This window comes from Leucoraja erinacea, chromosome 23, assembly GCF_028641065.1.
Source record: "Leucoraja erinacea ecotype New England chromosome 23, Leri_hhj_1, whole genome shotgun sequence".
Classification (NCBI taxonomy): Eukaryota; Metazoa; Chordata; class Chondrichthyes; order Rajiformes; family Rajidae; genus Leucoraja; species Leucoraja erinaceus.
Genome location: NC_073399.1, coordinates 3445304 through 3459703, shown reverse-complemented (window position 1 = coordinate 3459703; position 14400 = coordinate 3445304). Strand labels below are relative to the sequence as shown.

The following is a 14400-nucleotide window of genomic DNA, read 5'->3' as shown; positions in this document are numbered from 1 at the left end:
AATTGTCATTTTCAGTGTGACGAAGAAAATATAATGGTTCCATCATTGTGCTGAATGTAACCTTGCTTCAATAAAGATATACTACTGTTTGTAGAACGCATCAACTTTCAGCTTGTATTCTAGTTGACTTATTCTAATATTGTGTGAATAAAGTTTGAAATAATTCTCTACACTCTGTATTCAACTAAATGCTTGAAGTAAATAATTAACGTGTTTGTTGAGAATTTCAAGACCATGGATTTTGGATATAATTGACAGATTGTTGGTTGAAATAAAACTTCAAATATATTATTGTCCTAGTATATATTTAAATGATGCTGATTGTTTGTTTTTTCTCCCCTTTTTACCACAGAAGTGCACCAGCTTCTCCAAGTCACCCCGGTGTGTTTTCATCTCACTCCAGTGGTGTTCAAACCCCAGAGAGCCTGTCCAGAGAAGGTTCTCCAGTCCCCACAGACCATGAATCTAGCACTGTGCAACCCAAGTTAGCAGTAATACAAGAGGCAAGATATGCTCAAAGTGCACCAGGTGAATGTTCTAAATGTATACACATCAGTGGCTGTTTAAGCCATTTGTCAGGACTGTGTTTTTGGTTGTTCTTTTGTTTACCTACTTGTAATTCAGAATTGAAATATCTTAATTATTGGTTTTAGCACACATATTATGATGATTTTTTGTAATTTTGAATGGCCATGTCATCTAAATAAAAAAACATTGATATGAGGTATAATCTATAAAGGGTTAGAAAAACTTCTTATTTTGTGGGGAGACAAAAATGGAATTTAAGGTGGTAAAACCTTAATTTTATATTCCATCAAATATCTTACACTCGTGTGCTGGTGATAAAGCTGATGATTTTATTTGTTCTGGAATGTATTAGCAGAAGAGAATTTTGAGGTCTTGTTAAATTATGGTATCACATCCAGATGCCACGGTGATCTCTGCGTAAATCTGGTACTTGACTGTGGAAAAAATACATTCCCCCTTTAACACAAACTGCCTTGTCCTTTATAATGGCAAATCTTCAATTAAACAAAAGTAATGCATTGAAACCTGATTTCAGATTGAATGCCATCACTATTTTATCTCCCCCAAAATAACATTGTATATATGTTTTGTTACTTTGAGATCAAACTTTCTGGAATTTTGTGAGGAAAAATAGCTATCTAGCTATAAATGACGGAAACATGAATAGTAGTGTGGAAGTACGAATTTGCTTCAGAAATCAAGAAATTCAAAATATGCAAACTTGTTTGATTCCACTTCAAAACAAATCTGCTTTTGCAGTGCTACTGAATCAGTAAGCAGGGAATCAAGGTTTCATCAACTAACTGAAAGATCTGTTTCGAGGGAGAATTGTTCGTTTTCAGAAAATGAAAAAGGGTGATTTCGACAAATTGAGTAAATGATTGCATAATCATTAGAATGCTTTTCTTCGTGAAATACAGTGCCCTCCATAATGTTTGGACCAAAGACCCATTATTTATTTATTTTTGCTTCTGTACTCCACAATTTGAGATTTGTAATAGAAAAAAAATCACATGTGGTCAAAGTGCACATTGTCAGATTTTATTAAAGGGTATTTATATACATTTTGGTTTCACCATGTGGAAATGACAGCTGTGTTTATACATAGGCAAGTATAAGAGAGCTCTCAGCACTTAGTCTTTCCTCCAGTCTTTCCACCTTTGGAAACTTTTATTGCTGTTTATCAACATGAGGACAAATTTGCGCCAAGGAAAGTCAAAGAAGCCATTATGAGACTGAGAAACAAGAATACAACTGTTAGACATCAGCCAAACCTTGGGCTTACCAAAATCAACTGTTTGGTACATCATTAAGAAGAAAGAGAGCGCTGATGAGCTTACTAATCGCAAAGGGACTGACAGGCCAAGGAAGACCTTCACGGATGATTTCAGAAGAATTCTCTCTATAATAAAGAAAAATCCCCAAACACCTGCCCGACGGATCAGAAAGACTCTTCGTGAGTCAGGTGTGGATTTGTCAATGACCACTGTCCACAGAAGACTTCATGAACAGAAATACAGAGGCTACACTGCAAGATACAAACCACTGGTTAGCCGCAAAAATAGTAAGGCCAGGTTACAGATTGTCACAAAGTACTTAAAAGAGCAACCACAGTTCTGGAAAACAGTCTTGTGGACAGATGAGACAAAGATTAACTTATATCAGAGTGATGGCAAGAACAAAGTAAGGAGGAGAGAAGGAACTGCCCAAGATCCAAAGCATACCACCTCATCGGTGAAACATGGTGGTGGGGGTGTTATGGCTGCTGAAGGTACTGGCTCACTGATCTTCATTGATGATACAACTGCTGATGGTGGTAGCATAATGAATTCTGAAGTGTATAGACACATCCTATCTGCTCAAGTTCAAACAAATGTCTCAAAACTCATTGGCCAGCGGTTCATTCTACAGCAAGACAATGATCCTAACCATACTGCTAAAGCAACAAAGGAGTTTTTCAAAGCTAAAAACAGTCAATTTTTGAGTGGCCAAGTCAATCACCTGTTCTGAACCCAATTGAGCATGCTTATTATATGCTGAAGAGAAAACTGAAGGGGACTAGCCCCCAAAACATGCATAAGCTAAAGATGGCTGCAATAAAGGCCAGGCAGAGCAGCACCAGAGAAGACACGCAGCAACTGGTGATGTAAATGAATCGCAGACTTCAAGCAGTCATTGCATGCAAAGGGTATGTACATAATACTAAACATGACTACTTTCATTTACATGACATTGCTGTGTCCCAAACATAATGGTGTCCTGAAATAGGGAGGACTATGTATAAACACCTGTAATTTCTACATGGTGAAACCAAAATGTCTAAATATACCCTTTATTAAAATCTGACAATGTGCACTTTAACCACGTGTGATTTTTTTTTTTTTTTTTTCTATTACAAATCTCAAATTGTGAAGCACAGAGGCAAATAAATAAATGATGGGTCTTTGTCCCAAACACTATGGAGGGCACTGTAGATCTATACTTCACAACTGGTCACAGAAAAATGTGAAAGAAAACCTGAAAAATAGTGAAGAGATGATGAATGTAATAGTTCTTGAGAGAGGAGGTCAGGCTTCCTAGAATGTTTTATTGAATCTACTCTAGTTGATAAATCATTATCAATACTATCATCAACAGTTAAAGGACAAGTTCATCGTGAATGCTGACAGCTATGAAGCGAGCAGTCATGTCTACTTGAGCATGTGACGTAATAGATGTTTGGAACATAAAGATTAAACAGATCCTCAAGTCATGATTTGGAGTGGTTGTTGATTGCCTTGATTCCAGTGGTATAATTCAGGCAATTACATTATGTGTTTACATGTGACCCTCATGTAAAAATCTTTTAGTGGAAACGTACTCTTTCTTGTCAAACCTTTAATTTGTGATGAGCGGCTGCACTTTGTGGTCTAGCGAGCGCTTTGCATACCTAGCCGAGTTCCTGAAGATTTTAATTTGGTGGATCTGGTTCTAAGACAAATGTCAAATGGTTAACAATTTCATTGACTATTCAATGGTTTCATTGTGCCAACAAGCTGTTTTGTTCTGGGTTTAAGAAGGAACTGCAGATTCTGGAAAATCGAAGGTACACAAACTGAAGAAGGGTTTCGGCCCGAAACGTTGCCTATTTCCTTCGCTCCGTAGATGCTGCTGCACCCGCTGAGTTTCTCCAGCTTTTTTTGTGTACCTTCGATTGAACAGCAACTGCTGTTCCTTCTAAAACGTTTTGTTCTGGGATTGTTTTGAATATTACATGTTTTTCAACCTTTGTAAAAAAGCTTGATTTGTATCTCATCAATACCTCTGATCAATTCTGGACATTGGGGCTTCTTTCAGTACACTTGCTGATCTCAGTAATGGTGTTTCTTCATCTGTATCCTAGATGACCTGTGTGGTCCTGCAACTTGTAGAATTCGATAACTAGGTTTACATGTGTGACTTGTTAATAGTACACATCTTATGGAGATTCTGTTCTCCATTTGCTTTTGTGTATTTCTTTTGGTGGAATAGGAAGCTGGGTTTGGGCATGAGACCATTCTCACTGCTGTGTTGATGCGTGATTGTTGCTTTTTCAGCTCGGTGGTAAACACATTTTGACTAGTTAAGGCAATTCATTGCTTGATGTGCAAGATGGATAAAACTGAATAAAGACAGCACACTCATTGCGGAGGCAGATTTTTTAATAACAATTAAGACATTTAGAATGTTTGTGCATGTCCAAAATTAATTTGGAACTACATTATCTGAATAATGATCGCTTTAAAATTATTTGGTAAGTAATATTTGAAAATGGTCAACTTTTCAATACCTTGGTGAAGCCTAGAATTATGTGATGACACACTCACGTGTCATTAATTAAAACTCCAAATGTATAGAGCTTTTCAAAAAGGATGCAAAAGTATGTCACATTTCATATTTAATGAAAAATACACCTCCTCTCTTGGTACAGAGTGGAAAGCATACAAGGCCTTTATTAGAGGAAGGATAATATATTAATCACCCACGCAGAAAAAGGTGAGCAAGGCTAAGTTAGATCAGTTAGAAAATACTTGAATGAAGCGTAAACTGAAATTTGCCAGAGAATCACAATCTGCAGGTTTTGGAAATAGTACCAACTGAACGCACAATTGCTGCAAAAGTCAATTTTATCCTTCGCCAAATGTGATCCAGATCAATGGTTTTCAAACTTTTGTGCACAAGAAAAAAGTCCTGAAAACGCTGAGTTTTGGTGACCCCCCCTCCCCCTCCTTTGTCTTCTAAACGTGTTCACTGGTCTAGGCTGCCCAGTTAAAACCTTGTTTTGCAGAAAATGTTTGCAATGTGATAGTTCCACCTTTGCAAACAAAATCTAAATGCTAAATTCTGAAGATTCCTTGTAATGTAGATGATATTTGCAATCCCCATGGGATCTTATCATGGACCCCAGTTTGAAAACCTATGATCTAGATGTCATGAACATAAAAGGATGGGACTGGGAAGTGAATTAAAAATGCTGCTAAATCAAAACTGCCTATTGAGGAAAGGGGGAGACAAGTGCCTCCAGATCCTGCAATTGACTATTCCTTTTCTCTTGTTGATGGTTGTTCTGTGGCTTTTAAGGATAGTTGCGTCTGTGATCTTTAAAACTATGGCTTTGCTGCCATAAATGAGATGCGTTGGAGGACTAGGCAGAAGATATTCTTAATGTACTCCTGTCATTAATATCTATGAAGATAGTGTGCTCTTAAATATTTATTATTATCAAAGTGCATATTTTCACAAATTATCTTGTTAATGAGCAAGCTGGTCAGTACTGCGTAAAGTATTTGTTTTCCAATATTACTTGGATATTGTTCACATTAACATATTTTTCTAACTTTGATGCAGTTTACCAAATGTGAATTCACCAGGAAATCTTGTTGGCTCCAGATTTGATGTCTATACAAATAACTGTAATATTCATTAATCTTTGATACTGGCAATCTCATCTTTTTGAGAAATAGAACATACTTAAAACCTAGAAGGCTAATCCGATTGTACGGAGAAGGATCATATTTCATGAATCTAATTTATTTTGTGCCAATACTTTCAATTCTTAGAAATGTTAGGATTTGGTTCAATTCAGTTCAATGAAACATGTTTGTTGATAGGTAGAATTTGAACCAATGAAATCTATCATTTTTGTCTTCTAAATGAATAAACATACCGTGTAGTCTCAGTGTATTATTAAGAGATGCTTGGTAGTTTTTCCAGCATATTTCAGGCATGTGCAAGTATTTACCAAAGCAAAGTTATGCAGGGGTGTACTATGGGACTGAGCAAGGTTGCCGAAATATGACATGCTTTAACACATCAATTTGCATTGGATAAAATGCTCTGGCTTTAATTAAAAATGCCGTTCTACAGTCAATAAAAGTTGTGCTTGGACTAATCTGTGAGCCATTTGAAAAATGGCTTTTTTATTGATGTTTTGGTATGTTTAGCCAAATCTTCGGTAAGAATGCGCTACCTGGAAAGATCTTTTCAAAAAGATGTGATTTAATTAGTGGAAGAAGACTGGGAATAGGTGGCCATTTTTTGTATAATTTTAGACATAGTATACACATCTTTATTTCAATGTGTAACAATTGGATTAATTGTGTTCCCTTGCTCTAATTTGCAGGATCACCTATGTCAGGTCAGCCAGTTTTAATCACAGTACAGCGGCAAATTTCACAGTCGACGAAACCAGTTACATACACGGTGGCCACCCCGGTTACTTCAACATCCCAGCAGCCTATGTTGCAAACAGTCCATGTTGTTCATCAGATACCAGCTGTGTCTGTTACTATGGCTAATCTCACAGCAAACAGCTACACTGTAGCAAACCAGTCACTTGTGACACAGGCGATGATCAGTCAAGCCAAAATGGAACGCCCAGAAAATGGAGAACAAAAAGAAGTGAAAGGTAATGTGAGTTTGAATTTTCAAACACTGCACCTTGATGCCTTTAACCAAATTATTACAGTATGGTTGCACATTATATTTACAAATTACCATTTAATTTAATGACTTAATGAATAAGAATAGGTTACGATTAATTGTGGCAGGGAATGAAGCCGTGATATGATCACTAGTATAGAGTACAAGATAGATTATGTAATGCATATTAAAAGCTACACCAAATTTAACTTGGTATGAGATCTTGCATCATAAAACTAATTCCCAACATGATAGAACTGCCCAAAAAGGCAATTAATTGTGTTCTGAAATGTTCGTCCATATGTGCAATCACAGTAGTGAAACTTGCATTGCCCATGTGGAATGCACAGCTGTCGCATCAAACTAAATACTTCTATTTTCGTGTTCAAAAATGTTTTTGGGAGAGGGGACAAATTAGATCATGGTCTGGAGAAGGGTATCAACCTGAAACATCACCTGCACATATTCTCCAGAGATGCTGCCTGATCTGCTGAGTTATTCCAGCCACTCTGTGTACTTCCAGGAATAGCACTGTAGTTTTAATACAAAATGAAAAATATCACTTTATAATTGGAGATACCTTGGTGCAATTTTCAACATGTACTGCAGTCCATGTATCTGAGCAGTTAAATGAAGGTTTATTCAAGTTTGCTGTAAGAATCTGCTGATTAAGATTATAAATGGTACATTTTTTTCCAGTTTTTTAATGAAGCCAAATGTGATAAAGAACATTCCTTTATTCAGTCCAAACATAGGCATTTGACAACCCCTCAACTGGGCTTTATTAATGAGTCCAGCTTACTCCAGGTTTTTGTGTCTAACATCGCTTACAGTGGTCATATTTTTGCACTATCTTATTTTTGGTAATCTTAATGGAAAAACAAAAGCTGTTCTGAATAAATCGGGTCGAAAATTGGAGACGTCACCTTTAAACTTTGTTTATTCATATTTCTGCTTCTGTTTCACAGTCAAAGTGGAGCCTATTTCAGCAATGACACCAGCCTCAATAGGCACTGCCAGTCGTTTCATTCAGACTTCGCATGGTGCACCAATACAGACAGTTACTATACTACAACAGGCTCCACTGGGCCAGCACAAGTTACCCCTCAAAACAATTGCACAGAATGGAACGCATGTCATACCCATCTCCTCGATAACACATGGACAAGTTAATACGGGTAAAACTATTTTTGTGCTTTTTGTCGGGTTGCTTAAATATGGAAACTTTTTCGCTCATTTGCTTTCAATGTAAATACTTGAGGTTGATGTTTTATGGTTTGTCTTTACCAGTGCACAGTTCCCCTACCCAATATTGCCCACTCCTCGATGATATTCCTTAATTCAAAATTAGGAGGGGAAATTTATACATCTTTCCTGAATAAATTGTTGCCTTTCATTTGTGTGTCATGAGATTTATTTAAACATATCTTGAGAAGTCAGATGTCTTATTTCAAATAATTTCATTGGAGCTAACCCTCAATTTCCTTCCCCAAGAGCTCTCCCGAGTTTGCCCTGAGTCGAACTCTGAGATTTACGGTAATGGCCACTCGTCGGTACTCGTGGCTCTCATGGACATTTTTCATGTTGAAAAATGTTCACGAGTCTTCCCGTGCTTACCTGCCGTTAGCGAGTCTTCCCGAGTACCTGCCGTTAGCGTTACTAGCCGCTAAGAGACGTCCCCGAGCTCCGACGTACCTGCTAGGTTCATTCTCCGTGCTTACCACGAGTTTTTGTTTTTTTTTAAAATTCGGGAGAGCTCTTGGAATGAACTCGTGCCATGGGACAGGGCTATAAATGGTTTCGGTTTGAGCTTTCTCAGAACTAGGAAAGTTGGAAATCAAACATTTAAATTAGTGAAAGACCTGAGGAAATTCCTGTGGTAAGCTGGAGACCAGAAGAGACCGAGATATGGTAATGCTGGTGTTGGCTGAGAATTGGTGGGCAACGCTTGCTAATCGCAGCTGAACTGACTCGAGGAGATCTAAATAGAAGGAATAAGAACAATGTAGAAGTGAATTGCTGGAAATCTGATAAAAGTGCAGGGAATAATTAGCATTTCTGTGGACGAAGGAAAATACCTGATTTAATGTTAAAGTTTTAAGATTGATAGTTTTTCATCAAAACTGTATAGTCGCATAAGATGGAAGCCTTGTAGTGCCTGTCTTTTCAGAGGAGTAATAATGGAAAATAGAAATAGTGGCAGGCATCTTTGGGTTAGCAGTAGAGTTGCTGTCTTACAATGCCAGAGACCCAAGTTGTATCCTGACTATGGGTGCTGTTTGTAATTCCTGTGGGTTTTCTCCAGGAGCACTGGTTTCCTCCCACACTCCAAAGACGTACAGGTTTGTAGGCAAATTGTTCCTAGTGTATGTAGGATAGTGTTAATGTGGGGATCATTGGTCAGTGCAGACTCGGTGGGCAGAAGGGCCTGTTTCCGCGCCTGTATCACTAAACTGGAAACTTGGAGTTCTGCAGAGGAGGCAATCTGTATTTGGGTTTTGCCAATTGCAGAAAAGATCACACACTGAGCACTGAATTTGGAAATAATAATACCAGAGAATTGCTACTTTGCGTGGATGGTTAGGAGAACACTTTAATGCAAGATCTGCCCTTTTACTGTTTTTCTTCCCACACTTTTGAGGCGTGTGGGAAGGGAAGAGGTATAAAGGTAAATGTTGCATGGGAAAATGTGACGAATTACTGAATATGCAAGAAAGAACAAACGAGGTGCTGAGTGACGATACAGAATGTTGGACAGTAAGAGGAGGATTTGAATATTGGAATTGCATTGAAGCTGATGAAAATTCACCCTTGAATATGAGTGCTCCTGGAATGTAAGCAAACATGTCAGGGGCCCAGTGCCAGTAAAATCAAATCTTGAAGTGGGACGTTATCACATCAAGGAATATAACATTGAGGGGCCTAACTGGATCAATAATTCTGGCATAATTTTGAAATAAGTAATTGGTGGAAAGATGAAAGATTGTTTCTGGTGATGTTAGTTCAGCATTGTTTAGTTTAGAGATACAGACTCTTCGGCCCACCGGGTCTGCGCTGACCAGTGATCCCCGCTATTAACACTATCCCACTAGGGACAATTTATACATTTACCAAGCCAATTAACCTACAAACCTGTATGCCTTTGCCTCAAACTCATTGCATTTATGTTGAGTTACTGTTAGATGTAGGCTTCCTATTGGAATAATTATTGATAATAACTTTTTTAATAAAGTGTACAAATAGATCACGGCCTCTTGCCAGAACCTAAGGACGCAGGGTTAAGGTGAGGGGAGAAAGATTTAATAGGAACCTTAACACAAGGGGTGGTGGGTATATGGAACTGCCAGAGGATGTACTTGAAGCAGGAACTATAACAAAACATTTAGACAGGTAGGTGGTTAGGATAGGTTTAGAGCAATATGGGCCAAACGCAGGCAGGTGGGACAAGTGTAAATGGGGCATGTTGGGCAGTGTGGACAGGATGGACCGAAAGGCCTGTTTCCCCACACTATGACTCTATTGGTATAAATGATTTGTTTAACCAATGTACAAATGGCTAAGAATGGTTCTTTAAAAAAAAAAATATGGAGAATTGAGTGCCTGGAATTTGCAGTCAGTCCATCGCCACGAGACAAAATATACGCATTTTTGAAAATTTGATACGGGCAGTTTCCTGTTGAATGAAACTTCATCCTCTGCAATAGGAGCCAGCAAGATCTTCATGAAAATCTCATCGTTTGTGGAAATGGATTGAGAGACCACCAGTGTTTTAAAAGTTATTGTGTTAGAGCATTTCAATTATTCATCCACGAGGCTTCAATCTGAGACCTGAGACCCCGTTTAATCTGGGCATTTTTTTCTGGCAGGCATGAACGTAATGGGTTTATGTAATAAAATTACTATTTAATTTGTTTCTGGTGATGTTAGTTGAGAAGATAAATATTGACCAGGGCACGTGGTGAATTCCTTTGCTTTTTAAATCTTGCCCATGGGACTTTTGGTGGTCAGATATAGCTATTCCCGACCCAAGGTTGAAAATTACTTTGAAAGTATTTCCCAGAGGAGTTGTATATGAAGTTAAAAGGCTTTGTTAAATATTAACTGCATCTGGTGAATATTGTTGACGCCATTGTTTTTCCATCCACCTATATGAACCTAGTCCCCTGAATACTGGTCAAACATTTACATAATGCCTTCATTACATGCCATGAAACTTTGCACAATGCAAAAGTCTCAATGGTTTTCTTTAAATCAGGTAGGCAGCGGGAAAGCTTCAAACTGTTTTTAAGAGTACAACATCCCACATCATGTTAATTAACATAAGAAGCAAAGTAAATTGATGAACGGTTTCTTTAGCTATGAGTTTATCAAAGATTCCCCATAAAGGCTGGAGAGAATAGTTTTAAGGCTGCATTGTGTAAAAGGGCATTGGTATTCTGGTTAGATTCTTGCAATCATCCCAATTCCTTCTCCATCACTGATTCTAATATTGACTGAATACAGCTGTAATCCAATTAATTGTTCCGTTGTTGACCATGCAAGTTCATGGATCTTGCCTCCAGTACCTTGATACTTGGGCTTCCTACTATCTCATTTTGTGCCAGATTGGAATACAAGGCTTTAGTTTTTCTGATGGAAAGTTGAATAATAACACTCCGCAGAAAAAGGTATAACTGGATGCTCCACATACATTAGCTCTGTAATTGGTTCAACATGTATCTGTGGTGAATCTGTGGAATTATTTGCCACAGAAGGCGGCGGAGGCCAAGTTGGTGGATACATTTATGGCAGAGATAGATAGATTCTTGATTAGTACGGGTGTCAGAGACTATGGGGAGAAGGCAGGTGAATTGGGTCAGGAGGGAGAGATAGATCAGCCATGATTGAATGGCGGAGTAGACTTGATGGGCCGAATGGCTGCTCCTACCACTTGTAATCTTATGAATTTAAATTGTTTGCTGAAAAGGATCACAAGCGTTTTCAGCTGTTAAATCAGAAAGGTACAAAACTATCTTTGTGATTGGGGCTTATGGTTAGCATATTTGTAATTGTCTTCAGTTGAAAGGCATAATTCAGCAGATCAGTTAGTTTATTGCAATGCCTTCCAGAATACCTCCATTGTGATCTGCACTGTGGATGCTTACATATGTCACGGTCCCAATGGTCCACACTAATTGGTGTAAACGAAACAGAAGTATCATTTTAATATGAATATTTATTTTTATTATTGGACAAATTGAAGCTGTGGAAATGTAGACATCATCTGTTTAACAATTTTCTGGTTAACAATTATCTCTTTGAAGATTAGCTTTTTTGAGCAGTACAGTTGTGAGAATACTGGAATGTCAAGATAGCTGTTTCACTAAATCACTAGCTCAAGAATATTCTAAATTGAAATATTATGATTGTACATGCTGGACCAGTCAAAGTCTGAATGAAAACCTAGTTCAATCCACTGTAGTCTTGGTTAAAATTAGATCTGTACAGAAATGACCATTTTCAAAATTCTGCTTTTAAATCTATTTTCTGCTTTGTATTTGGAATAACAAATAGATTAAACAAAATATGTGTAACAAGTTGCTTTGTAACTTTTCAATAGTAGTTTTGAAATAAATATTTACAGTTAAAGTATATAGGTTTAAATTAAAGTTAATAATACTATTAAGAAGGATTTTGTGAGCTTGTGTAACACTAAATATTTGTATGCTCCTGTTGTTGCAGCTGCTGCAAGCCCATTGCATATGTTGGCAACCCATGCCTCTGCGTCAGCATCCCTTCCCACAAAGCGCCAAAATGGAGACCAAGGAGAGCAGCCAGAGATTAAACGTATCAAAACAGAAGATGGAGAAAGCATACTTGTTGCTGTCAAAGTGGAAGCCCCAACTATGGCTGCAAATGCACAGAGCAGCCAGAATTAAAGACCAGGGGATGGGAATGCAGCTAACTTTTTATCAATTGCAAGGTGCCAAAAGGACAAGCCTAACTCAATATCCAGAACTCCAGCATGTGTTGACTCGTTGGGGGTTATAGGGCCCTGTAGGAGCGACTGTGAACTGCAGCACTGAGAAATGGGAAGCCTTAAAACACAAGTTAAAGAAACTGAACAAATGTAAAACATCACACCCCTCAAGAGAGGCTGTTCCTCCTGCTCATCTACCTCAGTGCTCACTGGGAAAGGGAGAGAATGAGAGGACCTCAGCTAGCCACACACACCAATGTGACGGCAACATGGCGAGTGCTTTAAACAACACCAATTACACAAGATTGTATGTTACATAAAGGGAACAAAGGTGTGGACCCATTTCCTACATCTGGCAGCTAGCCTTTAATGACCTACCTAATGCAGTTGTTAGTAAATATGCAGTATTTTGTTCATATGTGGAATTAGGATATTTTTGGGTGTTTTTCATTCTGTAGATGAAAATGGGGTTCCTATCATTTCAGATCACTCCATTTTATATTTCAGAAGCTTTGAAACTGCAACTGTTTTCGTACGTAAATTTATGTTCAGTGAAATCGAATGTAGTTATGTTTTTTTAAATAACCATGAGTGGTTAAAAGTTTACTTCAGTTTTTATTTGAATCCAGATAAAGCTAATTTACACCTGCAAATTTTCATATTTTAACAGATTCCTGATGAATTTAATCCATTTTTATTAATATTTAGTGAGCAAATGCTTCGGGTTTGCATGTGTTGGGCAAGAAGACAATGTAACTGAGCCGTTGCCAGACCTAAATGAACAGCTGTTAATTTGACCAGTGCTGCACTTAACTACTGCTTCTTTGCTTTATTCGCTTATTTGTTACTTTGTGTTAACGTTGACTATTCCTGGCTTGGTTTTGCAGGCTATATTTCAAACTAAAAGAAGAAAAACACATTGCTGCATATTGTTTATTTAAAAGAATGGGAGAAAACTTGCATATCTGTTCTGGGCTATTGGAACCTAGTAACTGTTACTAAAAGTCAAACTGAAGAATAAAAACATTTAAATATGATGTCCATGTACTGAAAATTACACATCCTGAAAATGATCATATGAAGAAAATTAATTTGTGTCAAGTTAGGATTTGTTCAATGCATGCATGCAGTTTTATCCTCAACGTAGCCAAGAATGTAAAGTCCTCAGTCCAGTTAATTAGATGGGCTCTGCTGTAATGGGTTTCATCAGTTTCTTGCTCCAACTGATTGCCCTGTAGATTCCAGGAATGGGATTTGGGACAGTGATTGTGATGCCTCAAAGTTGAATAACCTAAGTTCGTGGCTGATGGGCGGAGCAAAAAATATTTTCTGTGACATCAAAGTTTGTAATTTTGTGTTCAATATCATCATTATGATTTAAGGAAACTAATAGACGCCAGGATTAAAATTTAACCAAACGTAAAAATGTAGTAGCATTATGCTGTTAGAATAATCAAAGCTTTGCACCTATAATTCTCAATCACTTTACTCATTGGTTTAAGCCAAGTGCCTCTTGTCTTTAATGGTAAAATAGAATGGAATAGGAAAGTAGCCAAGAAAGACTTCTTTCCCTGGTGCCATTTGCTGTAAGGAAAACGTAGCAGTTATTGGATCGCTTGCTGAAAGGGGTCTGAAAGACCCTTGAACCCCGAGAGAACCATATCACACATGACGGGTAGCTGTACTTTATAACAATGTAAAACCACTGTTCCAGGGCAGAAACGTCCCCGTTTTTTCACCGGTTTGATAAGCTGCATTAAACCTCATTTTGTCATAATGAAGTTACTTTAAATTGAATAGAAAAGGTGATTGGTGAGACCATCGCTTTGTGCATAGTTTTAAATAATGTTGAATCATGGAATCTGGAAAAACGAGTGCAAGACCTATGGCTTCATTTGTTTTTTCTTTGCCAAAAGTTGATGTATTTCAAAGTAATTCACCGACATGATGCACTTTCATGAAATTGTAGAAAG

At 37.7% G+C, this 14400-nt stretch overlaps 1 protein-coding gene across 1 annotated transcript in view; it reads left to right on the top strand.

Annotated features, from left to right (window-relative positions):
• LOC129708113 (forkhead box protein K2-like) overlaps positions 1 to 13464 on the top strand; it is a 54532-nt gene extending 41068 nt beyond the window's left edge. Inside the window, exons 6-9 of the mRNA XM_055653677.1 lie at positions 353 to 528; positions 6170 to 6454; positions 7437 to 7646; positions 12190 to 13464. Of these exons, the coding sequence (XP_055509652.1) occupies positions 353 to 528; positions 6170 to 6454; positions 7437 to 7646; positions 12190 to 12386 (868 nt within the window). The 3' untranslated portion in view covers positions 12387 to 13464. The remainder of the gene's footprint in view (positions 1 to 352; positions 529 to 6169; positions 6455 to 7436; positions 7647 to 12189) is intronic.
• Positions 13465 to 14400: the final 936 nt, after the last annotated feature.